This window comes from Lachancea lanzarotensis, scaffold LALA0S12 (genome assembly GCF_000938715.1).
Source record: "Lachancea lanzarotensis genome assembly LALA0, scaffold LALA0S12, whole genome shotgun sequence".
Lineage (NCBI taxonomy): Eukaryota > Fungi > Ascomycota > Saccharomycetes > Saccharomycetales > Saccharomycetaceae > Lachancea > Lachancea lanzarotensis.
In genome coordinates, this window is record NW_019212890.1 from 78,252 (window position 1) to 106,128 (window position 27,877).

Genomic DNA, 27,877 nt, shown 5'->3' on the forward strand with positions numbered 1-27,877 from the left:
AAACTAAATGTAATATATATAATACATGTTACACCGTTTTAATTCTCCACGCCTCTTTGCTTGTCAGCATTTCACATTACTTGCGTGACCTCCAACTTCGTTGTTACATCTTGTAGCCCATCGTTTGGTTTCTTTTGCTCCGCAAGTAATTGAGCCTGTCTATGTTCTTCCTGGCGTTTTTCGTTCAGTTCATTCAGTTCTTTTAATTCATCCTCCGTAACTAGATGATGTTTATGCGAATGTGGTATGGTTCTCAACTTCCCTGTCTCATCCAGTGAGCAGTATTCGATCTCTTCGACCCATGAGTCTTTCAAAACGTCATCCATCAAAATTCTTCTCTTCGGATCCAATTGTAACATCGCAGAAATAACTTTTCGAGATTGCCGTGGAAGCAGCTTGAGAAGACGAAAGGCTCCTCTTTGTAGATCCTTATCGCTCTCAGGTTCCTCGCAAAAGAGCCTATATGATTGATACTTTTCCCGGGGAGCTTTCCAAGGAAATCTTCGTAGTGACATGCAATAAAACATTATTGCAATCGACCACACATCGACTGGCCTCGGATCGTAGGTTGTATAGCTGAGTAATTCTGGAGCCAAATATGGATCCGATCCAACAATCCCTTTAGCTTCTACGATTTGGTTTTCAAAGGGGTATTGGAAAACCACAGCGCTCCCAAAATCGATCAATTTTAATATTCCTTGATCGGTAACAACACAATTGTCTAGTTTCAAGTCTCTGTGCGCAAGACCCATACCATGTAAGTATTCAACACCATGGCATATTTGCTTAAAATAGCATGCTATCTCTGCTTTCGTCATTAAGTTACTCATTACTAGAGTGAAAAAATCGAAAGGGCAGTAGTCCATCACTACTAGGAAATTAGTGCCCTCCTGGAGCATATCTAAAGTGTCAATAATATTGCAGTGATGGAGGGTAGATCCAACGCAAAATTCAGATGTTACCTTCTTGGAGTATTCGACTTGAGTTTCTTTCGAACCTCGGGCCCTAAATCTCTTTACAGCAAACATTTTTCCGTCGCTGGATTCAACGACAGACACCGAACCAGAAGCCCCTTCGCCAATCAGTTTACCGGGGTTGCCGTATTTTTCAATCAACTCTCGAGCATCTTCGGTTTCATAAAGAGTTTTGTTCGCATCGGGACTGATTTCCGAAGTTACTGCTACGGGTGGGGTTGAAGCAGGGCCTGGATGCCTGCTATGATTGTCCTCACCATGAATCTTCTTGAAAAACCTCTTCAAATGAAGCGTTTTTTTCAAATGCTTCTTGTGAGCAAGTTTTGGAGGAGAATTGCGTCTCTGCTGGTCCTCGATTTCACGTTGAAGCAACTGGGAGGGATGCATATGAGTATTAGGCGAAGGAACGATCTTTAGAGGATGGCCGTGTGGTGAATGCGAAGCATATCCAGAAGCCCCGGATACATGCTTGCTCAGATCCGACGCGTAATTTTTACTCTGTTCACCAGTCGTATAATTATGAGCATTGTGCAAATTGTTGCCATGATTGCTGTGATATGAACTTATGTGATCCGTTGTGGGCAAAGATGACCGAGACCGATGATTCGAATCCTGCGATCTTGAACTTGAGTTACTGTTATGCTGTGACAGTAGCAATCCTAGGATATCTTTGCCTGTTTCGTTATTAGAAGTATGACTGTTGCCCTTGAAGAGCTTACCCAACCCGAAGCCGTTTTTTTTGCCGAAAAACGATTTTGTAAAAGAAGACGTCGAGCCAGTAGATTTGATCGAGCCCACCTCATTGCTATTGTGTGCCGAAACACTATGGTCCTGGTGTGGCATGGTTGTCGATGTTAAAATTTGTTGGACAGGGCGATTGTCCTCACCCTAAAACCGATAGTCCCACAACTTGGTTCGCACTGGCGAATACCGGAGCGAGAACAGACTATGAATTATCAAAAGTAAAGACGGGAAAACTGGCAATTACTTCCTCGTAGTCAAAGGACTTGCTCCATGGAATCTCAAATACATAATAGTCAGTTGAAAGGCATCAGAACAAGAAACCTACCATTGATGTAAAAATACCAATTGCGTATTAATTACTTGGCATCGTATGGTAAGATCAAGTTATAAAAGCGACACATACAAGGTAAAGTGACAAGGAAACTGACGACACCAACATTAGTTAACGACGCCTTAGTTACGGTATACTTAAGATAGTATTTGCTTCAATTTGTATTGCGTGGGGAGCAAGAGTTATTGTCCTCTGCTATCATTTGCCCGATTTTTTCAGAAGATCCTGAAGTGTGAGTTGACCTCCCTCGGATGCTGGAACCACTGCCTCCGACGCTGGAGGCACGGAATAAACTGAATAAGCTCCCTCTGCGACTCTTTTGGGGTCTGCTGGGTGAAGGGTGCTCTAAGGCTTCGAGATCGTTGGTGCGATTACTCTCTCCATCACCATTCTCATGTACGTTGCCGGTCTCGTCGATCACGACTCCTTCACATTCATCCCAACCTCTCGCAGGAGCGATGATGGTCTTAGGAACCCCCTTCACAGTTACCACGCTCTCTACAATACCGTTGATGCTGGGACGATACGACGAAGATATCATTTGGGTGTCTGTATGTTCCTTTTGGTCCAGGTCGGAACCTGAGTGTGACCCATCTACGGCGTCGATCAGTTGTGTCATATTGTCAGAGCCAGCTTCAGGGGACAGCTGCCTTGAGGTTGTGACCTGACTGTTTTCACCTGTATTGAGCGTGTACTGGATAGCCTTTTTTGAGGCATCCAGATGGTCCTGTACCAATGCGTTCTCTTTGCCCACTGAGTCGTTTTGAAGAATTTGCTGATCACTAACGGTCTGATCGCGAGGTGAGGTCCCTGTCCCGCCATAACTGCGATGCTCGGCCAAAGGCTCTACATTTTCAGGGAGTTTTTTTACCTTGACGTGTGGGTTATGAGTCTCGATAGGATTGGATGCAAGGTTGAACGGCAGAACAGTTGTGTGTTGGCAGGGTGTCTGTGTAGTATCACGAGGTCCCTCTAATAGGGGTCTATCTTCACTAGAGTGATCGGCCGGGTTTTTCTGTGAGGTCTTGTATAAAGAATGCAAGTAAGATGTGACATGTCGCTTAGCGAGTGGACCCGGTTGGTCACGCATGATTCGTTGATGTATATCGACAAAAACGTCGGATTCATCGACAATTTCTTCTCCTATTAATTCCTCGATAACATCTTCGAGTGTCAGCACACCAAGAGCACCAGAAGAGCTTCCTGGTTCTTTTGAAACAATGCACATATGCGACTTCCCCTCCTGGAAATAATTCAAGATGTTGAGACAAGAGGTATTAGGAGATGTTTCCGGAAGTGTGGCTAGAGGGAAATGTGACACGGGCAAACAGTCATCTGGATCATAAGATATGAGCACTCGTACCAATAGCATACCTATGAAGTTGTTTTTCTCGCCAGGCAAATGAATTGGAATACGTGAGAACCCAGAATTGAAGATTTCGCCAACCGTTTTCTCGTCAAGAATAGCGTCAGCGCTCATAGTGAACACGTTGACCAAAGGTGTCATAATTTCCCGCACTTTTTTCTCTTTCAAGTCCAAAACAGCAGAAATGATGATAACCTCGTCTTTTGTAAGTCTTTCCACCCCCATAGTCCTATGCAATGTGACCAGTGTCTTAAGCCCCGACTTCTTGTACATAGTTCCATGGTCCTCACCCAAAATCCAGTCCAAAAGCAAAGCAATTGGATAAGCTATGGGGTACATCAAGTACATGAGCAGTTCGACGAATGGGCAGAAAAAGGCACCAATTTCAAGGCCGTACCGAACACACACGGATTGGGGAATAATTTCACCAAATACAACGATGAGCACGGTGCTAGACACCACTGCTTGCCAGCCACCACCCAAACACCGGTCCAAAACGATGGGAAGCGTTTCGTTAGTGATAACGTTTGAGAGTAGTAGAGTGACGAGCACCCAATGCTTGCCTTTGGATATAAGTTTCAACACTCTTAATGCACTTTTCTGTTCGCCAGGAGACCCCGATGAGCTTATTACCTTCAAATACACCTCGTCCTGTCCCATCAACCCCAGCGTAAGCCCTGCAAAGACACCTCCCAACAGTACTAGGAGCACAGATATGCACAGAAAAGTTACGGTATCCGCTTCTTCTCGTTTCGTTTCTTGCGAAACCATGTACGTCAGCGGACTGCCATGAATTGCGCGAATCAAAGAAAATAGCCATGCGGCTCTTCGTACGCTGAAAAGTGCACTAGAACTACTCATTGATCCTTGATACGTCCAGGTTTTGTATTTCGAAGCGATGTGAATAATTCGGGACTGAAAAGTGCTATGGCCATTTCTTCTGGAAACTTAATATATCGCATAGTCACCAATGACGAGCGGCCATACTTTCGATTGAGATGAGAAAGGCATACCTTCGCAAAGTTGTAATTGTGACGACGATTCAGTACATTTGTGCTGGTACTCGAAGGCTAATTCTCGATGGCTATGAAGATGTCTTTGACAAGACAGATGTTCCAAAGAGTTGAAGTCGAGATAGCCTGTTTTGGTCCTATGAAAGAATCGTTCTTTCTAGTAAGTATGCTTTATCTTTAGTGGAACGTCGATTTTTGACGCCTGGACATCGGGAATCATGGGAAGACAGTTGCAAACATGACGAGAGATGTTTGCAGTGGTGATTGTATGACGAGATTTTATCTATTTTGATTACGGATAACGATTGAATGGCCAATTCGTATGAGATGTGCAGTCGTGTAAGCGAGTAGATGGTAAGTACAACACACGGTGGGTCTGGGATGTTTTGGAAAAGTTGGAGATTTAAAGGACGGGGATTACCTACGGCCACGGACAAATCTGAAACTGCTTGCAATGCGATGAGTTTCTTGTGGGTTTTTGTACTGAGTGTGAGCTCGTATGGTGACTCACGATTTCGGTTTCTCTAATGTTCACAAAATGGTAAAATTCATGAAATGAGGTGAACAGGTATGTCATGAGGGGACTGTAAACTTGAAGGGTAAGTCTACATGTGCCCACACCCACTGACATCAGTTTGGATAGTACCAGTGCAAGGTACCAATTCATTTTAATGTGTCGCTGACGTGTTAGCACGTGACCGTACTAAATGGTATTGAATTTGGTCCTCAAGCCCAGAGTTTTGTTCAAAGTCTCCGTCTAGTTACTTAACAGTAAGTTAAGTCCTGGGAATGATCCTTATTTACATTGCTCTGAAATAGCATTAGGTTTCCACCTTTCACAAGGTTTAAGCGTCACGTTTTCCGTTTAGTTAATTTCAATGAAAGTACGCGTAGAATCAAAATATGGAAGTATATAGGACCTTGATAAACTATTATCAAGCCCAACTCCTATATCTACGAAAGATTGAAATGCTATGTGTTTAGCTGAACCAAATAGTGTGCATATTGGTAGTTAAAATTTCGGCGCTGACGCCAGAATTTCAGTTACCAATATGCACACTATTTGGTTCACCTAGACAGACGACTTCTTCCACTTCGCCAGCTGCTCCGTGGTCTGAATTCTCATCACTCAATTCGGCATCACTGTCGCACAGGGTATCGTCAGAGGAAGCGTAAAGTTCGAGTGGATCTGACAATTCATCGTTGTTTTCGTATATGTCATACTTTCCGTTGCACACATTACGAAGTGCTGTGGGGCCGATCTTGTAAAAGCCAAACCTCTCAAATCCGTCTCGCAGCAACATTATGGACTTAAAGTTTCTGGAGCTAAGACGGGTTCTGTCTTTTCGCATGACCCTCGAGGCCAAAGAAATCGTTCTCTCCACTTCGCATGAGCTAACCTTAGTGTAGAATAAGGATATAGCAAGTGGGAAGAGCTTTGAAAACCTGTTTCGGTGCTGGTACCACCAAGCAATCGCAGGTTCCTTGGATCGATTTTTCAAGAGCGGCTCTCGCAGATAATCATAAAACTCCTCCATAAGCTCGTCATCATCCAGATTAAGTGCTTCACCGTAAAGAAAAGCATGCGAGTCGCTAGGTATAGCTTGAAAGTCCACTCGGTCAAAAATGAGATCTTGTGCTTCAAGCGTGACTTGCTTCTCAACAGGTCTTGAGTTTCGCAGATCAACAGAACTGTTGTATTCCTTGACGTAAGCTTGGATAAATTGACGACCTTCTATCATTCGCTCGTCAGCCTCGTCCTTTGACATCATTCTGTACAAGGCGCCTGTCTTAGCACCTGGATCTAGTATCATCGCCACATAGTAAAGTGCGTCCTGCCTGACTCAAGCCAGATACTTTTGATGGCTCTTTTGTGATGCTAAAACTGCTTTCAAAATGAGTCGTTTATCGCTTGGAAGGAGGTCTGGCGGTCCATTCAAGCATGAAAAATCGGGACCAGATCGGCTTTTGGGGAGATCGTGGCCGCGAAGAGCACCTTCACAGTAAGAGTAGAAACTGTCTATCAAATAGTAGAAGGGTACTCCGTTGGAAAGATGGTTGTAGGAATCTTTTTGTAGTTTCATTGAATAGTCGTTAAAAACCTGTAGACTTTGAACAAAATACTTCAGCATCTTCAGAATTCCCTCGTCAAAGTGAATGTATTCTCGAAGCATGTAGATAACGTCTGAATCACCGTTTTCTTCATGGTCCTCGAACCACAACGTATACCTTTTATAATTCTCGAGAAAGGAACTGACTTGACGCCAAATGTACATCCACCGTGTGGGTGCTTCAAGCGGAATAAATGGTATTCTGGATTTTTTCAAACTAGCGCAGATTCGAGTAGATTGTCTCATAATTCTCGCTAGAGTCTTAATTCTCCGCAATGCTTCTGCAAAATCAGTATTTTTGAACAACTCTGCAACAACCGTCTTAAAGTGTAAATTCAAGACATGACTTGCGCACCGAATATAGCGGGTCTTACCAAGGAGACGGCCAGCCAGAGGCTCTTTATGGTTGAAGAGCGAGAAAATGAAAGATTGGTACATTGATACATTGTTACTGGCGTTATCCATTGTTATCGTCGCTTCTTTATCTGTAAGGTTATGCTTCTCCAAAAGGTCCGATAAGATTGCAAGCATGTTTTTTCCAGTGTGCTTCTTTTCTTCCAAAGTAACAAAGTCAAGCAGATGGGTGTTTTGAGCCACTTCATCATCGTTGAGTAAAATTTTGTAATCTTCCATTTCGTCCATCAACCTTCTATTCCATACATTAGGTGCAAACGAGACCAGAAGCCCCAGTGCGATTCACCACTTCTTGCGGTCCAGATGTCTAGCTGAATGTTAACAAGATGTGTGTCTTTGAGATTGAGAGACAGCGTTTCGTCCAACATACCAGAGTAAATTCGTAGCTTTTTCGCAAACGTCGCTTTAGATCAAATGGGGTTGAACTGGTCTTGGTCTCCGAAAGTACTCCACATTGAAAGCCTAACAAAGTTAAGCGGCAAAAATCCTTCCGTGACGAGTAGCCGTTCTGAACATGGGTGAGTTCTTTCTGAACTCACTGGATATGGACTGAGATACTGTGAGAGATTTTCTCTTTTTAATGAAAGCATCTAGTGCTCTATTTTTTATTGATCTTTCCATTTTGAGCTCTAAAAGCTGCAGGATGCAAGGCTCGAATGTGTTTATCCATGTTTCCGGTGGACTCTCCTTCTTTGTAACATTTTCCGCAATGTCTACAGTTAGCAGTTCTCTTGCCATCTCTGAGCTTTATATCGAAGAATTTTTTCACAGAAGACTTTACCATCCATCCTTGATTGGTCTGAGCTCTCAGAGAGGTGGAACTGCTGCTATCAGCAGCTTCTAGATTACTGTCCCCCTCACACGGTGCTGGGCTAACTTGGGCAGTCTGTAGCCGCTTGGGTTGGAATTTCCTCCTCTATGGTACTAGCATTCTCCTCTGAGATTTCAATACCATGTAAATGCAAAAGTCGAGCTTGATGGTACTTGGTAAAGACAAGGAAAGATATCAAGTTTGTTTTTAAAGTCCTATATACCCCATATTTTTGACTTTACGCGTACTCAAATTCAATTTAACTAAAACGGGAAAAGTGACGCGTAAACCTTGTGAAAGTTGAAAGTTGATGGTATCTCGGTGCAATGTTGACTTGGATAGTTCCCAAAAACCTACCTTACTGTCCTGAAACGAGACGAAGACTTCGGACGAAACCTTGCGTTTAATCGGGGGCATCTAAAGGTCTAATCCTAGTGAATAAAACATTTACTCTGTCTGGAAAGTCCACCAGTAAGCAACAGGTAACGTACGTAATATATGATAGGTTACTCAAAAAAAAAAAAATCAGCCAGAAATCACATGATGGGTTACCTATTAGAGTTTTGAAATTTTCGTTACCCATTGCGCATGTCTCTGTAAATAGCTAGTCACGTGACACTAAATAACATGCTACTCCACCTGTAAGTCAGTTTAGCAGAACCAAACTTTCGTGCACAATCTACAAGCCTCGATGGCATAATTCGTCTTTTGTCTACACAATTCACTACAACTGCAAATAGCTAGCCGCGCCTCTTCACCCAGCACGCCCACGCTTACCTAATACGATCGCTCCCATGCATATACACACACACATCACATGCCCAATACATCCCTACACCATGGTCTCGTTAAGGGTCGAAATATGCTAGAATGATCTATTCTGTATATGTGTCTTCCCCTTTACCCAGTCTTTTCTCGTGACCCTTTCTTGACCCTCTTTTTGACCCTCTTTTTGACCCAATCACCCCCTCTTGACCCAGTCACCCCCCTCTTGACCCTGTCCTTCCCCTCTTGACCCTGACCCTATCTCCCCTCTTGTGTCCCCCCGCTGACTCACTCTCGCCACCTTCTGACCCAAAACACCCCTTGACCGTCTCCTGACCCACCTCCTGACCCACCTCCTGACCTTCTGACCCTTCCACCCACACACCGCGCCTGGTCACGCCCACCGGGTTTTCCCAGCCAAAGCAAAAGCGGGACACATCTCCCGTTTATTCCACTCATACGCAAATTACACACATAACATACGCAAGAAAATTAAGGCTGCGACAAAACAAAGAAAGGAAGGCCTAAAAAAAAAAATTTAGGGCTCAGGGCAAACGGCCCGATTTGGCCTACATCGATTACGCTAAAGGGAGGTTATGGTCAAAAGACTCAACCGTGGCTAATAAGATGTACAAGATGTGTAAAATGTATAAAAGGACCAGGGAATTGGGAAGTTAGGCAGTATTTGTTGGTTCATTGCTTACGTTCGATTTTAATTTAATAACGAACAAGTTAAGCATATCAAGCACCAACAACACTGTTAGTGACTACTTGAAAGACCAATTTTTTTCAAAAAGACGCTTATACTCTCATACACTCACTCCCGTTTCGCAATTGTTTGAACCAGAAGTACATCTAAGAAAGAAGTACATTCCAGTTCCAATTCATACACGTCAGTTTTCAAACACACAAGCACACATCTCCCAACCGTTCAAAAATGCCAGCTTCCGATAGACTAGGTCAAACCTCGGACATCTTGTCGCAATCCATCAAAAGTGTGGACCACCCTTTCAAAGTGACCGTCATCGGGTCCGGTAACTGGGGTACCACGATCTCTAAAGTGGTGGCCGAAAACGCCGCCTTACGTCCGCAATTGTTTGTCAAGCGTGTGGACATGTGGGTGTTCGAAGAGCAGATCGACGGCCAGAAGCTTACCGACATCATCAACACCAAACACGAAAACGTCAAGTATCTGCCCAACATCGAGCTGCCCGAAAACCTGGTGGCCAACCCAGATTTGGTGGACGCCGTCAAGGACGCGGACATCCTGGTGTTCAACATCCCCCACCAGTTTTTGCCCCGCATCGCGGTGCAGCTAGAGGGTAAGATCAAGCCCACCGCCCGTGCCATCTCGTGTCTAAAGGGTTTCGACGTGTCCAAAGACGGTGTGCGTCTGCTCTCCACTTACATTGAAGAAAAACTCGGAATCACGTGCGGTGCCCTTTCCGGTGCCAACTTGGCCCCAGAAGTGGCCAAGGAAAACTGGTCCGAGACCACCGTGGCTTACGAGCTACCAAAGGACTTCAAGGGCGAGGGCAAAGACGTGGACCACGGCGTCCTCAAGGCCCTGTTCCACAGACCTTACTTCCACGTCAACGTGATCGACGATGTTGCCGGTATCTCGGTTGCCGGTGCCTTGAAGAACGTTGTCGCCCTTGGTTGCGGTTTCGTCGAGGGTCTCGGCTGGGGTAACAACGCCTCTGCCGCCATCCAGAGAGTCGGTCTAGGTGAGATCATCAAGTTTGGCCAGATGTTCTTCCCACACTCGCGTGTTCAGACCTACTACCAAGAATCTGCCGGTGTGGCCGACTTGATCACCACCTGTTCCGGTGGTAGAAACGTCAGAGTGGCCACCGCCATGGCCAAGACCGGAAAGTCCGCCGAAGAGTGTGAAAAAGAGTTGTTGAACGGCCAATCCGCTCAAGGTATCCACACCTGTAAAGAGGTGCACGAATGGTTGGCTGCCTCCGGCAAGACCGAAGACTTCGTGCTATTTGAAGCCGTCTACCAGATTGTCTACGAAGGTGCCTCGATGGAGACTTTGCCAGACATGATTGAGGACTTGCAAGGTGTAAACCTCAAGGACGAGAAGAAGGACGAGTAAACTTTCTCTTCTTCTTCCTCTCACTAAACCCCACCCCACTGCATTATTATTTCACATCGAGAAACGGATTCATCTAGTAGTTTTTTTCTCTCGATCTAATTCAGGTTAGACAGGTTCAGGAAACCCACTATAAGCTTTAAATTTTGTAGAATATTTAACATTTTTTAACCTGTGAATTATCATCATAAAAGCTATCAAGAAAGATATCGTCCTACTACAGAGTAAGTGTACGTTGTTGAAAGATGCCAGGATTGTGAATGGTAGAGGGAGAGCTGCGACACAAGTCCTTTTGATAAAACAGCTATCTCCAAGTAATTAAATCCCATTATTTATGGTGTCCTGTAGTAAATGTGGTTACGTCGATTGTAAAGCTTCCATCACTTTCAATGTCGAAATAATTCACAACATCGGATGGAGCACAATTTTGCAAAGACCGTATAGCTGTAACTCGTTCCGCAGGGGTCTTGGTCCGTGCAATCCAACTTTCAAATTCCATCCGCAAGCGATGTGTGCCTGTATTGCGGATATTGAAACCTGCATTGGCCAATAATGTAGCCCATTCTGCGACGGAAAAGTCGCGAGTGTGAGAAACGTCCCGCAGCAATTCCAAAGTCTGGAGCCAAGTGTCGAAAAGCGGCGATCTCGGTGCTGTCACATCGATGAAAACAGCTATTCCAGCAGGTTTCAAAACTCTTCGCGCCTCCTGTAATCCAGCCAATGCGTTGTCCCAATGATGGGTTGTAAACCGACAAAAAATTGCATCAAAATGGCCGTCTGCAAACGGTAGCTTTTCCGCACAAGATTGTACGAAAGAGATGTTTGTCAATCCGCGTTCTTCTGCTTCTTGTTGCACGCTGGTAAGCATTTCTTGCGCAACGTCGCACGCCACCACTTGGCCCGCATGAGGGGCTACACAATAACTAACGTGTCCACCACCGCATCCTAAATCCAATACATTCTGAAAGCGGTTACTTCTTACCAAGGTATCTAGCGTAGCCAGATCTGGCCCTTGGCTGTGAACCGTACTAGTCACATAGTCACGTGCGCGCGGATCATACTGGCGAGCGGTATAGCTTCTGTTGTCCATTGTGTGCATGGACGAAATCTAAGTCTAACAAAATGAGTCCAGTCAGATTACAGTGGACCCTCCCAAACCTTGAACGCTAAACCTACACGTTCCTCATGATAGCACTAGTCAAGTTTTTCTTGCTCTCTTTATGCCATCTTGACGCCTACTATCCTTCACGCTCCCCTTTTGCTTTCCTGTTTACTAATACATTCACTATCCTCCGTCTTTTTACATAACGATAAGTATGAATTACACCTTTTTTTGCTCGAACAAGAGAGACTTAACCTTCATGGGCACATGGCACCTAAAGTACTGCCCGTTACATTTCCATACCATCTACCGAGATCTAACTTTCCACATTACGCCGTTCTCTCAAGAATTCCTTATAGAGAGAGGTGTTGGAATTGATAAACTATATGGGATAGTATCAATTACGTAATCAGGAAATGACAGATTAGGACAAAATGACATAACAAGCGCCAAGGTGAAAGGGTCCAACCTTGAAGCTTTGACGCAACAATACTTCAACAACTATGCAGAACCGACGAACAATCTAGGCGGTTCATTTACAAATCATCACTAATGGTGGAGCTCTAGAAGGTTACCGATTCTTTGCTTTTGTTGCCTCCAAAAAGCGTATAAATAAATATCCGTGGTTTGCTCAAACAAGAGAGCCACGAGGAAATCAATAGAATTCAAAGCCCATGTTTATACATTCAGTGCTAGCCATGCTTGACCAAACTGGACAGGTTGACAAGCTGCACACCGTCGGCGCTAACGAATCTCGATAAAATCACTCTGTACCACTGTGTCATGGTATAGCTTCGCACTTCCTCACACCAGTCACCTTTAGCAATTCCGGCAAACACTTCAAATCCCTTTCCCCCCGCTCAAACATCCCTCACTAGAGTCCTCAAGTCGTGTTGACTTCAAAATGCGGTCTATTTTGAAGTGAAAGAATTCAGATCTTGGTCTTTTTTCGGTTTTTTTAAAGTTTATTTACTTCAAAACAGATGCAGCTTTGCGTTCACGGACTAGCTTAAGTTGTACTGACAATTCAGCTAGTCCACATAACAGAGGAACGCTTTTTTAGAGAAATGACTTCTACAAACTTTCTAAAGGCTTCTAAATGTTTAGAAATGAGGAAATGACTAAAGCGCGCTAAACTTCACTGATAGAAGCAGATATAAATTTCCTCGAACCAGTCAAGGATGAGCAAGAACAATTAAATCCAAACACTTCGAATAAGGTCCGGACATCACCCTACTTTAAAGGTGAGAATTTACTTGATTTATCCCGTTTAGATTCAAACTATCAAACTGTTTCTTTGGCATTACAGTCGCACACTCACCAGTTGAGGCTCAAAAAAGGGGGCATACGTTTTCGAACATTGTATCTCCTCGCTGTGCACGAAGTGTAGTTGAGGCAGCTTTTTTTAAAGGGAGACAACAAATACAGAAAGCCTTTTGCCATCACACCCGTAAGTTATTTATTGTAACGGATCTCTGCAAGGCCAAGACCACTATCCTATGGGGCACGAAAACCCGCTATGGTTTTTGAATATCATAGAATGCCAGCTGATTTGAATCCTAAGGTCAACTGCGGTAGTGTTCTGAGAGAGACGCCTTTGCTAGAGAATGAAGCTGTCAATTCAGTGAGCTCTTTCGAAAGCGGCGCGCAAAATGACGATGAATTTGAGCGGTTGTACCTCGAAAAATCTCAAGTTATATCAGATGCAATTGATGAAATTGGGTTTGGAAAATATCAAATCGGATTGTTCTTGGTTGCGGGATTTGGATGGTTTGCAGACAATGCATGGCCAGTTGCAACCAGTTTGATTCTGCCAAGGTTACATGAAATTGATGGAGTTCGACCGCCGAAAGAGGGACGAACCCCATTTATTATCTTAGCGCAAAATTTAGGGCTACTAGCAGGAGCTTTGTTTTGGTCTCTATCATCTGATGTTATTGGAAGAAAGTGGGCGTTCAACATTACGTTCTTATGGACAGCAATCTGGGCCATTATAGCAGGGTCATCGCCTAATTTTGCAGCTTTGGGAGTGTTTGCAGCCCTTTGGAGTTTTGGAGTAGGCGGGAACCTCCCAGTTGATTCTGCGATTTTCATTGAAAACCTACCCTCCAAATACAATTATCTTTTAACAGTTCTAAGCGTGTTTTGGGCTTTTGGTCAAATTGTTGCAAATTTGCTCTCATGGGCACTAATTACTAACTATTCTTGCGAAACAACTATTATAACAAAGAGTTGTAATTGGGGTTGGAGATATTTTTTGTTCTCAATGGGAGGATTGACGTTTTTGCTTTTTTTGATTAGATTTGCCTTCAGAGTTTTCGAATCTCCTAGGTTCCACATATCGAGAGGTGATAACGAAGCCGCCATAGCTACCCTTTACCAAATTGCCAGAATAAATGGTGTGGAGATAACATTAACTGTCGACGATTTGAAGAGAATTGATGAAAAATATATTTCGTCCAGGAGCGTTGAAGTAAAAGACAACGGGTTACTCTCTCGAAAACAGGTTTTCAAAAATTCAGTAGCCAGATTCAGACTAGAGCGCGTAAGAGCAGTTTTCGGTTCCAGGAAACAAGCTTACTCCTCATCATTGGTCATACTTGTATGGGCAACAATCGGACTCGCATTCCCCCTTTACAATGCTTTTTTACCAACTTACCTTTCCGAGAAAGGAAACGCGAATGCGTCACTGAGTGTTAGATCAACGTATAGAAACTCTTTGATCATAGCATCAATGGGAATACCGGGCGCCATCATAGGCGGTATTTTCGTCGAAACACGACTTGGAAGGAAAGGTACACTTTGTTTGTCCATGATAATCACCGGCGCGATCTTGTATGGTTCAACGACTGCAAAGACTAGCAGCTCTTATCTGGGATGGAATTGTGGGTTTAATATATCGTCCAACGTGATGTATGGGGTACTATACGGGTACACGCCCGAAATATTCCCTACCAAAATTAGAGGGACAGGTGTTGGTCTTGCCGCCTCAGCAAACCGTATCCTCGGTATACTCTCCCCAATAATCGGTATGTATGCCGACCTAACTACTTCAGTCCCGATATTTGTAAGTGGAGCACTGTTTATACTAGCTGGAGTTGTGTCGGCATTATTTCCTATTGAGTCAAGAGGCAAAGCGACATATTGATTCACTCAAAGGGCATGATTACAACCAATTTCTAGCTTTTAAGCGAGAGAGAGAAAAAATATCGCGTCCTTAATCAACACTTCAATGTTATAAATTAAGCTGAACCCATCCTAAAGCGCGTTCATTATTAATATTCTGATATCAAGATGAAAAAAAAATGAGAAATACGTACCTTTCTGGTCACAGCATCTTGTCTCAAGATTTCGTTCGATCTTTTGTCAGTGCTGTAACTAAAACTGCTAATGTATGATAGTGTGAGTTTCGTAATGAGACAATAGTAGAGAATGATGTTGGTGTCTAACAAGCTACAGACGCGGCAAGGATGCCGCTGAGGTCATATACCGATCCAAACTATTGTTAGGAGTTCAGATCAGATGTGGGTGGCTTATTATAATGACAAGGGGTATCACTAGTACGGTCGTAACCTCATAAAGACCTGCAAGCCACCTTTAGGAATTTGGTTCATAACTGGATGACTGAGTGAGGTGATGGTGATACAGTTTTGTACGAAGAATTTACTAGAGATGTTGAGTAGCATCATCCCCGAAGTAATCCATGAAGAAATTAAGATACTGATCTGGATGGGACATACCCAAGAGAGGATAGATTTGTGAAGCATACTGAGGAATGATCAGAAAGAAGAAGCTTTACATGCCGCGCCGCACAAGCAAAATTCGATGAGGCCAGGTCTCGCTGTGATGAATTTGCAAGGAAGATGCTCGATTGCAGCTAGCCTTCTTCTTTTTACTAGTGAATACTCTCCCATCCTCGGAAGCAAAGAAAAAGGTCTCGAAAAGGTTCTCTTTTGCCCCTGTACCGCCACACAAAGACCTTAAAAAACAGCAGCCAACTGAGTCGAAGTCAGCGGCAAAAATGTATGGTCCCAAACCGCTAGTGGCGTAATCACGTCTCTTGCAGCTAAGAGATAGCACACCACATTTAGATGAAGGCAGTAGAAAGCCCTACTTTAAGCACAACTTGAATGGTGGAAACAGTTCTTTCGTAAACCCAAAAAACAGCAGTAACCGAAAATAATTGGTTTGTAATGATGAACCGAGCTGTAACGAAAACACTGAGCTCCGTGATATCTCTACTCTCATCTTTTCTTCGCTCTCTTCTGCTACCCTCCCTTGCACTTATTACTACACTACCACTACTACGACTACTACTACTACTACTACTACTACTACTACTACTACTACTACAACCGCAACCATATATTTCATCTACCTCGATGATTATTCTCTCCCTACCGCATATCACCACAACTTTCAATGCGGCATTCCGTAAATACAGTCACTACTCTATCACTACCATCAGTCCCTCCATAGCGCTCATCTCAGTCTCCCACCCTACTGCTCGTTCACGTAATTGAGTATCCGAGGCTAACTGCCCATCACTTTCAAAAAAAAACGACACCACCTCTGTTCATAAAATTGTAGGAACGACCCTCTCTAGTTATCGGCCATACCATCTCTACTGTTCGACATCTAAAGCCCTGTTTCCAAGCTTTTCTTCCCCAAAATCACGATACTTAGGCGCTACATTTATAGTCGAGGTAAGGCAATTGCCGAGCGTAATGGCCTCTGATCAAAGCGATGCGAATACCGGGATAGGTTTTGTTGACGAATTGGATCCTTCTTGGCCGTAAAAGGGCTAGAAATCTTGAAGCTACCACTCATTGACCGGAGATGGATATAGCTGTGAAACGTCCAAAGTGATAGCTTGTGATTCACCAGCGCCGGTACCGGCCTCAAGGTCTGTTCTCCGGATTCAGCTCGTAAGCCAGTGATAGTGGTTTTGCTGCATACAGTTATTCCCCGTGTACCGATATGGTGTGAAATGTTTATAGCGTTAGCATCATCTGGAGGAAGCCTGAACTCAGAGTAGGGATGACAGCGATGCTCAGTAAAATCACGTGAAAAGTCCTGAGAAGACAATGATAGCTACGCATTGTGCTTGTACGAAACCATGGGAATGTGTCAAAGCAGAAGAGTCATACAGTCTTATCCAACCATGTGAAAACTACTGCGCTGCTTCCTCAAAACCTGGTAGCACAAACTGTGTCATGATTTCTTGATCACGTGTGCGACTCGAGGATATGCCAAGGTTAGCGCTGTAATGGTATTAGAAGAGAATCCACAATGTCCATTCCTTAGGGCGCAAAGTAGGAGCAATGTAACCCACAAGCATTCGTGTATCCACACGCTACTACAAAGCCTACTACTACCAAGAAGGGTATTATTACGGTTAGTCTCTGGTGTCTGGGTGTACATCTCGTCGAATGCCAGTATCACGTGGTATCATCAAGCGAGTACTTTACATGTGTACTCATGTTGTAAAGAGATCCTGGATTCTTAAATTGTCTGCGATAGCCAAACGATTCCCACTGACCAGAGGAAACTTACTATTCAAAACCCTCGCCTTTTTGTAAGTTGGTACTGTTCAAAAGCCGTCGGTCTTGCTCCCTTAGTACGTACGGCGTCACTCGTGCCCACCCCGCGCAACTCGTCGTAGCCAACGTCCTAAACACGGCACACAGTCCTTGTTCATAATCAGTCCGTCTTTATTCCTCAAACTAGTAGTTATTTCCCTTCCTGTATCAAATCCGCTGGCATTTGAGATATCATCCGTATACGGCTGCACTGGCAGCGATAAGAGGCAAAGACATCACCTAAAAAAAAAAAAAAGTATCAACCCTGGCACCTCTATCAGGCAGTTACTCTTCACAGAGAGAAAACTCTTGAAATTTGGAAAAAAAAAAGGTTCAGTCAGAAAAGACTCATCGGCGGGCCCCGTTACCATTTTGAAATATAAAATGAGAGTAAGGGCCACCTTCAAGGTGTTCAGGTATCGAAACTGTAATACTTCATTCTTATTCTTGTCTCTTTTGTTAAAACAATCTTCCTTTATCAATTCGGAGCTTACCGTGATAGATAGATATAATTTTTCTTCCGATAACGAAGCATAACAGTAGCACACAGAGAACAGCATAATAGCGATGTCCAAAGGTAAAGTTTGTCTAGCATACTCCGGAGGTCTCGACACCTCAATCATTCTAGCCTGGCTGCTAGATGAAGGCTACGAAGTGGTGGCTTTCATGGCCAACGTTGGCCAGGAAGAAGATTTTGAAGCCGCAGAGAAAAAGGCTCTGGCAATTGGTGCCACCAAGTACATCTGTGTTGACTGCAGAGAAGATTTTGTCAAAGATGTGTTGTTCCCAGCTGTCCAAGTGAACGCTGTGTACGAAGACGTGTATTTGATGGGCACTTCGTTGGCCAGACCGGTGATCGCCAAGGCCCAGATCGACGTGGCCGAACAGGAAGGCTGTTTTGCAGTGTCCCACGGTTGCACTGGTAAAGGTAACGACCAGATCCGGTTCGAACTTGGATTCTACGCGTTGAAGCCGGACGTGCACGTGATCGCACCTTGGAGAGACCCAGCTTTCTTTGAGCGTTTTGCAGGCCGTAAGGATCTGCTGGACTACGCTGCACAGAAGGGCATTCCAGTTGCTCAAACCAAGGCTAAACCATGGTCCACTGACGAAAACCAAGCGCACATTTCGTACGAGGCTGGTATTCTAGAGGACCCAGACACCACACCTCCAAAGGATATGTGGAAGCTCATCACAGACCCTGAAGACGCTCCGGACAAGCCTCAGGACTTGACCATCACATTCGAGAAAGGTATCCCGGTGAAGCTGGTGTATCCTGACGCCAACGGCAAGACCGTTGAGGTGACCAAGCCATTGGACGTGTTTTTGGCCGCATCCAACTTGGGCCGTCTAAACGGTGTTGGTCGTATCGATATCGTGGAAGACCGTTACATTAATCTGAAATCGCGTGGATGCTACGAACAGGCTCCGTTGACCATCTTGAGACGTGCACATGTGGACTTGGAAGGTCTCGTTTTGGACAAGGAAGTTCGTTACTTGCGTGACCAGTTCGTGACGCCATCGTACTCGCGTCTCATGTACAACGGATCGTACTTCACACCTGAGTTCGACTATATCAAGGCTATGATTGCACCTTCCCAAACGTGCGTCAACGGACAAGTCCGTCTCAGACTCTACAAGGGCAACGTGATCGTGCTGGGCAGATCTTCTGAGACCGAAAATCTGTACGATGCCACCGAATCGTCCATGGACGAGCTCACGGGCTTTTTGCCAACCGACACATCCGGGTTCATCGCTATCCAGGCCATCAGAGTCAAGAAGTACGGCGAGTCCAAGAAGGCTAAGGGCGAAAAGCCCACTTTGTAGTTTAGCGTAACGCATGCAAGCAGAGCTTCGAAAAAAAAAAAAAAAATAAGAGTATAAGAGTAAGAGGAACACAAAAGTTGTAACTTGTAGGTAGCTGCTTTCAAGGGAGAGCGAGTGTTTGTAGTAAGCTTGAACGCTGGAACGACGGGAAATGATCCCGTGTGAGGTGATATCGCCAATGTAGCTTGCAAAGGTGACTATATTCAAGCCACAAGACTGGTTAATCAAAATGGAGGAAGATCTTCTTGTCCAGGGTTGTTTCGGATCGAGATCTGTTGCTATTTTGTGTTGTATTTTCCCTCGCAACGTTCTTACTGTAGTAGTATGATCTACTAATTAAGTGTCTATATAACGCTCGAAGGTCGAATTTGGTGTGGGCTGGCGTAATGGAACAGTGATAATGGAAGTACTAGACGTTGAAAAGGTTGTTTTGAGGGGTTTTCACCATTGATATTCGTTACGGACGTGCTTGTGCGTTATGGTTACATATATATATATATATATATATATTAATACTGAGACTGGCGATTGAGTAACCAAGAAACTGTAAAGAAGATTTGGCTTTCGTGCAGCCACTACCACAACTACGGTGTTCCTGCTTTCGACTGTGCTAACAATCATAGCAAAATGAGAACAACTGTGAACAAGCACGGAATTCAAGCTCTAAGGTCAGCATGGTCAAAGCACTGTCTCGAAATCACATGTAATGACCTGTTGTTGCCAACGAAGACTCCTCTACCAAGTAAATCGCCCAGTAAATAAGATCCTCATACGATAGACAGAAAGAAAGATGTTCACGTCGCTAGAGAAGTGCCAAAAGACAATCTACAAACCCAAATCTTGTTTTACTGACGCGCATCACATGACCTGGCGTCAACGCCTTCAACATATATAAGAACACCAGCATGGCTTCATTACAACAAAACTAAAATCCCCAAAGTTCAAACCAACAGAAAGAGTAGGATCGGAAAGTCAATTCAACCATTGGCTTGCTCATTTACCTTCATCGTTTCTGTCACTCCTTTGAGCTCGCTGTGCTCAGTGTATGTTTCAACGAAGCACCGGTGTCATTGCAAGACTTTGTTTCAGAAATCTCAACTCCAGAACCCTTTCAACTATGGTCAACAAAACCTATCTCGCCGATCACAAGGCTCCAATGATTATGTTGAGTGCTAAGGACTTTTTTGCGCAGCTCACTGGGGAAGAAAAACTGTATGCTCACTACATGTCCAAAGCATCGCATGCCGGGTCTAGGGTTATTCTCAGACAAGTTTCGCACGAGAGTGAGAGCATTTTCGATCTGGTTTTGCAGATCCATGGTGGATTGAAGGGTAAGTATCCCAGTGGAGAGCCGTTTGAGTTTTACATGGAGTACGTGGCTCAATTCCTCTCGAACCTGGGGAACTACAAGTCATTTGGGGATTTAAAGTTCGTTCCGCGATGCTCCACGGATTTCTTTCTTGATTTGTTGAAACTGGCCAACATTGACAAGACAGTGAAACCAGTCACCGCCTCTTGTCCCTATGGTACTTGGGAAGAGCTTGTGCGGAAAGGTGTGTACGACGTGGACGACAAGAGTGCCCTTTTGGGATTTCCTTCTGAGGGCCACCATTCTTCTTACTATTTTGGTGACGTCTCTCCCGCAGACATGCGGCTTATCAAAGACGAAGTGTTTGCGAAATTGAAGATTCTACCTGAGAATACCAGAGTGCGTAAAAATAACAACACGTTTGAAATCCTTGTGGCCTCAGAAGCCACTTCAAACACAGTGTCCCGGTATCCTGATGAGCCAGTTTCTTTAAGCAACGGTTCCCAAGCGATTTTCAAGTTTGGTGATCATTCTCGCGAAATGGCCAACATCGCACATTATCTCGAAAAAGCTCGCGGTCATGCCGCGAATGAAACACAGGAGAAAATGCTGGGTCAATACATTGATCATTTCAAGAGCGGTTCCTCCAATGCCCACAAAGAGTCTCAAAAGCTCTGGGTGAAGGATTTGTCTCCTGTTATTGAGACCAACATCGGCTTCATTGAGACCTACAGAGAACCTTCCGGGATAATTGGCGAGTTTGAATCGCTTGTGGCTATCACAAACAAGAAGCGGACGGAGAAGTTTTCTAAAATGGTTCAAAATGCTGGAAAATTCATTTCCCTTTTGCCTTGGGATAGCGCTTTCGAAAAACCAAAATTCCAACCCCCAGACTTCACGTCTTTAGAAGTTCTCACTTTTGCAGGCAGCGGTATACCTGTTGGGATCAATATTCCAAACTACGATGATGTGAGATTGAATGTAGGTTTCAAAAATGTGTCACTTGGAAATATCTTGAGCTCGTCATTGGGTTCCAAGACTCCGATAACATTTGTCAGTGACGACGACCGTCAGGTTTTGGACAAGTACCAAAGTGATTCTTTTGAAGTGCAAGTTGGAATTCATGAGCTGTTGGGGCACGGTTCTGGTAGACTGCTCAGCGAGCTAGAAGACGGAACCTTCAATTTTGACAAAGAGCACCCTCCCTTGGGTCTCGACGGAAAGCCCGTGAGTACATTTTATAGGAAGGGCGAGACCTGGGGATCGAAGTTCGGACAATTGGCCGGAGCATTTGAGGAATGTCGCGCAGAGGTTATTGCCATGTACCTCATTACAAATCGCGAACTGCTAGAAATATTTGGTTTCAAGACGAAAGAAGATCAAGACAACATTATTTACGCCGGATTTCTGCAGATGGCTCGTGCTGGTCTGCTTTCACTGGAATTTTGGGATCCCTCTACAGCAAAATGGGGTCAGCCTCACATGCAGGCAAGATTTTCCATCATGAAGACGTTTTTAAAGCACACGAGTGACGACAAGTTCTTCGAGCTACTTCACACTAAAGATGATTTTTCAGATCTGCGTCTCAAACTGGACCGCTCGAAGATTGAGACCGTTGGACATGCTGCGCTCAAGGACTACTTGACACATCTTCATATATACAAATCTTCCGGAGACGTTGACGCTGGCAGCAAATACTTCATTGACAGAAGCACTGTCGATCCAGACCTGGCCCAGTACAGACAAATCGTTCTTGACAAAAAGTTGCCAAGAAGACAGTTTATTCAGGCAAACACAGTCTTTGAGGGTAAAGAAGTGACACTCAAAGAGTACGACAACACGCCTGAAGGCATCCTCAATTCATTCCTTGAGAGAGAGGTGTGAGCGTCGTCGTTGATCGACGGTGGTCAGGTGTTACCAGTGGTCCTCTGGAAATTCGTCAAGATCAATCTTTACGTACGAACCAGGAACCATGCGTTGCATCTCCCGATGAATATAACATGTTCAAGAACGATATCTAAATCGAACAAGTTTGTTAAGTTGACGGCTCGTTGAAGTGTATCAATTGTCTATTGGTGATCATATCTATCGATCAGATCTGATTCAGAAATCTTTCCCAGGCGAATCTTATTCTGATGACCCAGTCTGACACTTATAAGTTGTATGTTCTCAGACATGGACAAAGCGAATTGAATCATGAAAACATCTTTTGCGGGTGGATTGATGCGAAGCTGACAGAGAAAGGTGAAGAACAGGCCAAAAACTCGGCCACTTTGATCAAGGAACACTGTCATGCCAATTCGCTGCATTTGCCCAGATTAGGGTACTGTTCACGGCTTGTGAGAACTAGACAAACGATGGATGTGATGTTACGTACGTTTGGTATCACAGACTCGATCTTCCACATTGCAAGTTGCGGTGTCCCTATTCAGGACGTTGCAAAAGAACTATCGCAACATGAAGCGGTGGTTTATAAGAGTTGGAGGTTGAACGAAAGACATTACGGTGCGTGGCAAGGCCAACGGAAACCAGACATTTTGAAGGAGTACGGAAAAGAAGAGTTTATGTTTATCAGAAGGGATTACAATGGCAGACCACCAGCTGCCGATTTGAGTCGCGAAATGATTCAAGAGGTTGGTGACAAGGGATCCCTCACGGGTTATGACTTTAAGGAGCCCAACAGACACATCAAGTACAAACCCGAAGAGGATGCTCATGAAGTACTCCCCAGTAATGAATCTTTAAGCGACGTAGTGAGCCGTTTGGAAGAGTTTTTGAAAGGTACCATATTGGAGCATATTGATCGCGAGAACCCATCAGCTTTGATAGTAGCACATGGTAGCTCTGTGCGATCCATTCTAAAGATTCTGGAAAACATCTCGGACAATGACATCAAAGACGTGGAAATACCTAACGCTATCCCCATTGTCATTGAGCTCGACAAAAACACCAAGCAGTTTGTACGCAGGTATTACCTGGATCCCGAACTTGCTAGGATTAACGCTGAGCGTGTGCGTAATGAAGGCTTTCAAAAGTAAACTCGTCCCGTTGTAAGGACAAGATGATAGATATGCACACTCTGCTTTTTTCAATTTTTATGTAACGAAACAATGACTAAACTCCAAGAATTGTTAGTGCGATTCCTCTCACTAAACCTCTTTCGTAAAATCGTGAATGTTTCTACTGTACTAATCTAGATGCTGCATTCTATTCTAACCCTTAATATCTCGAATCATTGTTCGTTATAGCCTTGTTGTAATTCCTTTATCTGGCCTTGTCCTTCCCGGCTAAGCACCTGCGTATTCTACGTTTTCCTTAGCAAACTGGAGAGCTTTCTGAGCTTCCGGACCTGTTAGGTCATGTTTAACCTTAATATGTCGACTTAACGCATCACCACGAGAAAACGTTTTTTCGTACCCCTCCGCACCCTGCTGTTGTATGCATATTATACAGCGGAAGACCTTTTTCTTACTAGCGTGGATAGTCTTTTGATGTCGAATTAAATCGTAAGGTCTTGAAAACTTCTTACCACACACGTCATTAGTTATCGGGTTTGTGAGGTCGCATGTATGGACCTCTTGCACCCCGTTAGAACTAACGCTTGAAAGTGCGGTTAAAGGTGATGATTTTTTCTTCAAAGTTGGAACCAATGGAGATGTAGTGGATGACTTTCGTCTCCCTGGATATTTCTTCATTTTGCCAACGGCCGGGAGAGAAGGAACAGGCGATGGACTTTGAATGTTGAAGGAGGAGCTGGATAGATGAGCCGCTTCTGCAGGCAAAGAAGATTCGCGAGATATAAGCGTTCCTGACGATTCGCTCTGGCGCTGTTCGTCGAGACATACCATGCTACTTTTTCGGTGATCTTGACTTAACATGCGTCCGTCGATATTCTCAGAATTTGTCCCATCGCTGCTCAGAAGATTCGCCACGTTTTCGTCCTCGCTTTCATCATCTTCTATTATAGCATCGTCATCGTGGTGGTCATCGACAAACTTGGCGCCAGGCCTGCTTCTATCAAAGATGAGTGAGTCGTCGTCTGGATTTATACTTTGAGGAAATGCTTCCATATTGTCGTCTGGTAGAGGCAACGCGTAATGATGGCTGTGAATGCAGTCTTGTCCACTGCAATTGACATCGCACTCGTCGTCTTCGTCTTCTTCTTCCTCTTCTTCTTCGTCGCTAAAGTCGTTACCAAACTCACGATCAAACAGAGACATTGCATCTAGAGAAAGCGTAGCAGAGTCCTGCAGTGGCCAGCTAAGCACCTTTTGTGGTCCATTGTAGTCATCGTAAAGGTCTGGTGGGAAACTTTCCGGCCCGTCTGTCATCATCATCATATCTTCGTCTTCGCCCTGGAACAACGCAGGTGAAGATATACGAACCTCCGGTGTGGCCGTACTGGGCAAACGGGCTACAAAGGGATTGACATTCATCACTTTGTTGAGCGAAACGGTTGCCTGGACGGGTGTAATTGAAGATGGAGGTCCCGTGGCCGGCTTCTGGAACGACATTGTGGTGAGCGAAGGATCCGCGTATTTGTTGAACATCGACTGTTTGCGCTCTTCTGTGTCGTACAGCGAAGCATTCATAGGCTTGCATCCTGCCAGCAAGTCCTCCAAAGACCTATTTTTCCAATTTTTGGGGGTATTTGCGTTGTCCTGGCCCATGTTAGCGGACATGTGTAACAGCTCATCGTCAAGCATGTCCGTTAGGGTTCTGGTGAGAGGGTACAATTCTGTTGTAGTAGTCATCGGGAATAGTAAGAGTAGTCAAATAAGACAAATGAACCAATTCCCCGAGCCTTGATAAGTTCAAACGGTTTCTGTGGTTGGAAATCAACCGTTGAAAATGGTATTAATAATGATGTGTTTCAGCTCGTAACTTGAGTTGAAAAACCGACGTTTTGAAACTGAAGTTGTTCGGGCGCAGCGCCAGGGAGAGTCGCAATAGACTGGTTCGTATTAGGCCTCTGGACCTTGTAAATATGTGCGTCCAAAGAGTTTTGGACGCTTGGTTGATGTGAATTGTGTTAGTCAAAGGGCTACAAATGTGTAATTGAAGGTCGTTTGATTTTTCAAGGAAACGGTGGTCTTCGTTACTAGTGATCATTATTCAAATTTCCAGAAAAGTCGATTCGTTTATTTCGTATATAGAGATATTCTTTTAAGCGCATTGGAATGCTCGTCCTCTAAGCGCATTCGAAAGTCAAGGTAAACATATGCGCTTAGGGAACATAGGTTTCTATGCGTTTATGGTGCAGGGCTGTTTCAAGGCGGGAAGGTTAATACCATAAGTATAGGACTCATGTGGTGAAGGTGTGTGTAAAAGACTGTATGTATAATAGTTTATAGATGTTGTGTTATCCACAGGCTTCATCCGGACATATTTTGCCGTTAGTGTGGTACTCAACGCGATGGGCTTAGCCGGCTAGCCTTTGTAATTCAGCGCAGCATCCCAGAACTCTGTCTCAAGCTTGCACACGGCGGCGTATATGTCACACAACGTATCCCAATCGTCAGTCATCTGGCAGATACGATCAAGTAGAATAAGACCTTCCTCCATACTCTCCACGTACCAGGGAGCCAGATAATCCTGACACCAGGCGTAGTAAATGTCATTTTTGTCTACAGTGACATGGTCCTGGACGTTGCGCAAAGCGTGTCCGTATCCCATTAGACAGGGAGACAGTGCAGCGCACAAATGAGCCCACGAACCGTGCTTAGACACGTCATCGAAGAAGCGGGCGTAATTGCGTAAAGCGGTCCCCATTTCGATTTTGTCGAAATGCTTCATGTCGTCAATGGCAAAATGGGTCATCATCTTTTCGCGGTGTTTATTCATCTCAGTCTTGATCTTCGTCACGATATCGACCGACTTGTCGAGATCGTCCGCCGTAGGTGCTTTGCTAGCGGCCAAACAGTGCACTTGGGCGTAGTTGTCGAGATATGCGTAGTCCTGCTCTAGGAAAAACTTGAATTTCTCGCGCTCCAAAGTACCGTCCGCAACTCGTCTCACAAATTCGTGGTTCACATAGGATTCCCAATGAGGTTTGACGCGAGAGTCAGAGATCAGGTATTCAAAGAAATGGCCCGAGTCGCGGATCTGTGAAACAAGGCTGCTAGTACTGCTGCTGCTGCGTCTGCTGTCTGAGTCCAGGTTTATTATGGAGCTGTTGTCGTCGGAGCTGATTGCTAACGCATGTGCCGAATAGCACAAATCTTCAACCATTTCTAGCAAGGGCGGTTTGATCGCATAAACATGGTTGATTGGACCGTTTTCAGTTATATGCGGATTCAAAACGTCACAGCCCACCTGGATAGCGTTGTGAACGTATTGGATACCGCCGTACACGGCGTGTTCCAAAGTTTCCCCACGCGCCAAATTGCTGGCAATTGAAGACGCCAGTGTGCATCCAGTGCCATGGGTGTTCCTAGAGCCACATCTTTCACTTTCGTAAACAATGGACTCGCCGTTAGCCTTGTACAAAACGTCGGTGACAGTCGACTTGGTTTTCTTGTCGGTCCAGGTAACATGACCACCCTTCAAAAGGATATTCGGACAACCCGTCTTTAACTGAAGTTCCTTGGCCCTCAAAATCATATCGTCTACACTGTGAAGATCTAGTTTACCTCCCTTGCAACCCAAAAGTTGAGATGCTTCGTGTATGTTGGGAGTCAAAAGAGTTGCCAGTGGAGCCAAAGCCTTGATTTGTTGCACCACGGCTTCGTCATTCATCAAATTTGCGCCTGAAGATGCAATCAACACGGGATCCACGACCAAAAAGGGTCTTTTTGCAGGCTCCATTGCTGACAGCACTTCCAGCAGTACTTCTACTGAGTTTTTCGTTAACATCCCAGTCTTGATTGCGTCCACACGCATATCTCGTAGAACACTGGTCAAACTCAGCTCAAAATGTTTTTTGGGCACTTCATGTATCGAATAAACGTCCTGTGGAGTCTGAGCAGTCAATGCTGCTAAACATGTCAATCCGTAGCATTTGTGTGTTGTGAACGTCTTGAGGTCCGCTTCAATTCCTGCTCCACCACTGGGGTCCGACGTGGCTACCGTAAGAACAGTGGGAAGCTTACTGTTGGCTTTCAACGCCACATATGGAGGAGCTTGGTTGACCACCACTCGTTGTTGCTTAGTTAAACCCATTTCCCACTGAAAAATCAAAGTTCGAGGAACTTTCTCAAATCAATCCCTTGCTGTTTCAAAGTATCCATTTGCACTACTCTAAAAGGCCATTAGGATTCTTCGAATGCTCCATTATATACCTTTGAAGTTGAGATCCAGTTCTGTTCTATAGGTTGCCAAAGCCTCTATAAATCATCCAATTTAATCAAGAATATGAATATCAAGAAGTAACATCAATTGACATTAATGACATGGAGGATATAATCAGACCATTTGAACCTCTATGG

General features: G+C 44.6%; 10 protein-coding genes and 1 pseudogene across 11 annotated transcripts, besides 4 other annotated features; 5 read left to right on the top strand and 6 right to left on the bottom strand.

Annotated features, from left to right (window-relative positions):
- Window positions 1-71: 71 nt before the first annotated feature.
- Window positions 72-1,817, bottom strand: RTK1 (LALA0S12e00848g1_1; the record flags this gene model as incomplete). Its single annotated transcript, XM_022774265.1, has 1 exon — window positions 72-1,817. The coding sequence occupies one exon, from the start codon at window positions 1,815-1,817 to the stop codon at window positions 72-74; it is 1,746 nt and encodes a 581-aa protein (XP_022630731.1).
- Window positions 1,818-2,203: 386 nt separating this feature from the next.
- MAM3 (LALA0S12e00870g1_1) lies at window positions 2,204-4,276 on the bottom strand (the record flags this gene model as incomplete). The annotated part of the gene is made up of 1 exon (XM_022774277.1): window positions 2,204-4,276. One exon carries the CDS (start codon window positions 4,274-4,276, stop codon window positions 2,204-2,206), a length of 2,073 nt encoding a protein of 690 aa, XP_022630732.1.
- Window positions 4,277-5,254: 978 nt separating this feature from the next.
- Window positions 5,255-5,284: a repeat region.
- Window positions 5,255-8,070: a mobile genetic element (non-autonomous copy of a hAT-like DNA transposon).
- On the bottom strand, window positions 5,469-7,851 carry LALA0_S12e00892g (annotated as a pseudogene). The gene is given in 2 exon segments: window positions 5,469-7,229; window positions 7,231-7,851. Coding segments are annotated over 2 exon segments (2,382 nt in total).
- Window positions 5,469-7,851: a sequence feature (LALA0_S12e00914g).
- Window positions 8,042-8,070: a repeat region.
- Window positions 8,071-9,466: 1,396 nt separating this feature from the next.
- On the top strand, window positions 9,467-10,633 carry GPD1 (LALA0S12e00958g1_1; the record flags this gene model as incomplete). The annotated part of the gene is made up of 1 exon (XM_022774288.1): window positions 9,467-10,633. The coding sequence occupies one exon, from the start codon at window positions 9,467-9,469 to the stop codon at window positions 10,631-10,633; it is 1,167 nt and encodes a 388-aa protein (XP_022630733.1).
- A 325-nt stretch (window positions 10,634-10,958) lies between these two features.
- LALA0_S12e00980g (LALA0S12e00980g1_1) lies at window positions 10,959-11,720 on the bottom strand (the record flags this gene model as incomplete). The annotated part of the gene is made up of 1 exon (XM_022774299.1): window positions 10,959-11,720. One exon carries the CDS (start codon window positions 11,718-11,720, stop codon window positions 10,959-10,961), a length of 762 nt encoding a protein of 253 aa, XP_022630734.1.
- A 1,531-nt stretch (window positions 11,721-13,251) lies between these two features.
- LALA0_S12e01002g (LALA0S12e01002g1_1) lies at window positions 13,252-14,880 on the top strand (the record flags this gene model as incomplete). Its single annotated transcript, XM_022774310.1, has 1 exon — window positions 13,252-14,880. One exon carries the CDS (start codon window positions 13,252-13,254, stop codon window positions 14,878-14,880), a length of 1,629 nt encoding a protein of 542 aa, XP_022630735.1.
- A 3,001-nt stretch (window positions 14,881-17,881) lies between these two features.
- On the top strand, window positions 17,882-19,141 carry ARG1 (LALA0S12e01024g1_1; the record flags this gene model as incomplete). The annotated part of the gene is made up of 1 exon (XM_022774321.1): window positions 17,882-19,141. The coding sequence occupies one exon, from the start codon at window positions 17,882-17,884 to the stop codon at window positions 19,139-19,141; it is 1,260 nt and encodes a 419-aa protein (XP_022630736.1).
- A 1,045-nt stretch (window positions 19,142-20,186) lies between these two features.
- On the top strand, window positions 20,187-22,334 carry LALA0_S12e01046g (LALA0S12e01046g1_1; the record flags this gene model as incomplete). The annotated part of the gene is made up of 1 exon (XM_022774332.1): window positions 20,187-22,334. The coding sequence occupies one exon, from the start codon at window positions 20,187-20,189 to the stop codon at window positions 22,332-22,334; it is 2,148 nt and encodes a 715-aa protein (XP_022630737.1).
- Window positions 22,335-22,585: 251 nt separating this feature from the next.
- On the top strand, window positions 22,586-23,488 carry GPM3 (LALA0S12e01068g1_1; the record flags this gene model as incomplete). The annotated part of the gene is made up of 1 exon (XM_022774343.1): window positions 22,586-23,488. The coding sequence occupies one exon, from the start codon at window positions 22,586-22,588 to the stop codon at window positions 23,486-23,488; it is 903 nt and encodes a 300-aa protein (XP_022630738.1).
- Window positions 23,489-23,737: 249 nt separating this feature from the next.
- RPN4 (LALA0S12e01090g1_1) lies at window positions 23,738-25,204 on the bottom strand (the record flags this gene model as incomplete). The annotated part of the gene is made up of 1 exon (XM_022774354.1): window positions 23,738-25,204. The coding sequence occupies one exon, from the start codon at window positions 25,202-25,204 to the stop codon at window positions 23,738-23,740; it is 1,467 nt and encodes a 488-aa protein (XP_022630739.1).
- Window positions 25,205-25,880: 676 nt separating this feature from the next.
- Window positions 25,881-27,611, bottom strand: THI20 (LALA0S12e01112g1_1; the record flags this gene model as incomplete). The annotated part of the gene is made up of 1 exon (XM_022774365.1): window positions 25,881-27,611. One exon carries the CDS (start codon window positions 27,609-27,611, stop codon window positions 25,881-25,883), a length of 1,731 nt encoding a protein of 576 aa, XP_022630740.1.
- Between the last annotated feature and the right edge of the window lie 266 nt (window positions 27,612-27,877).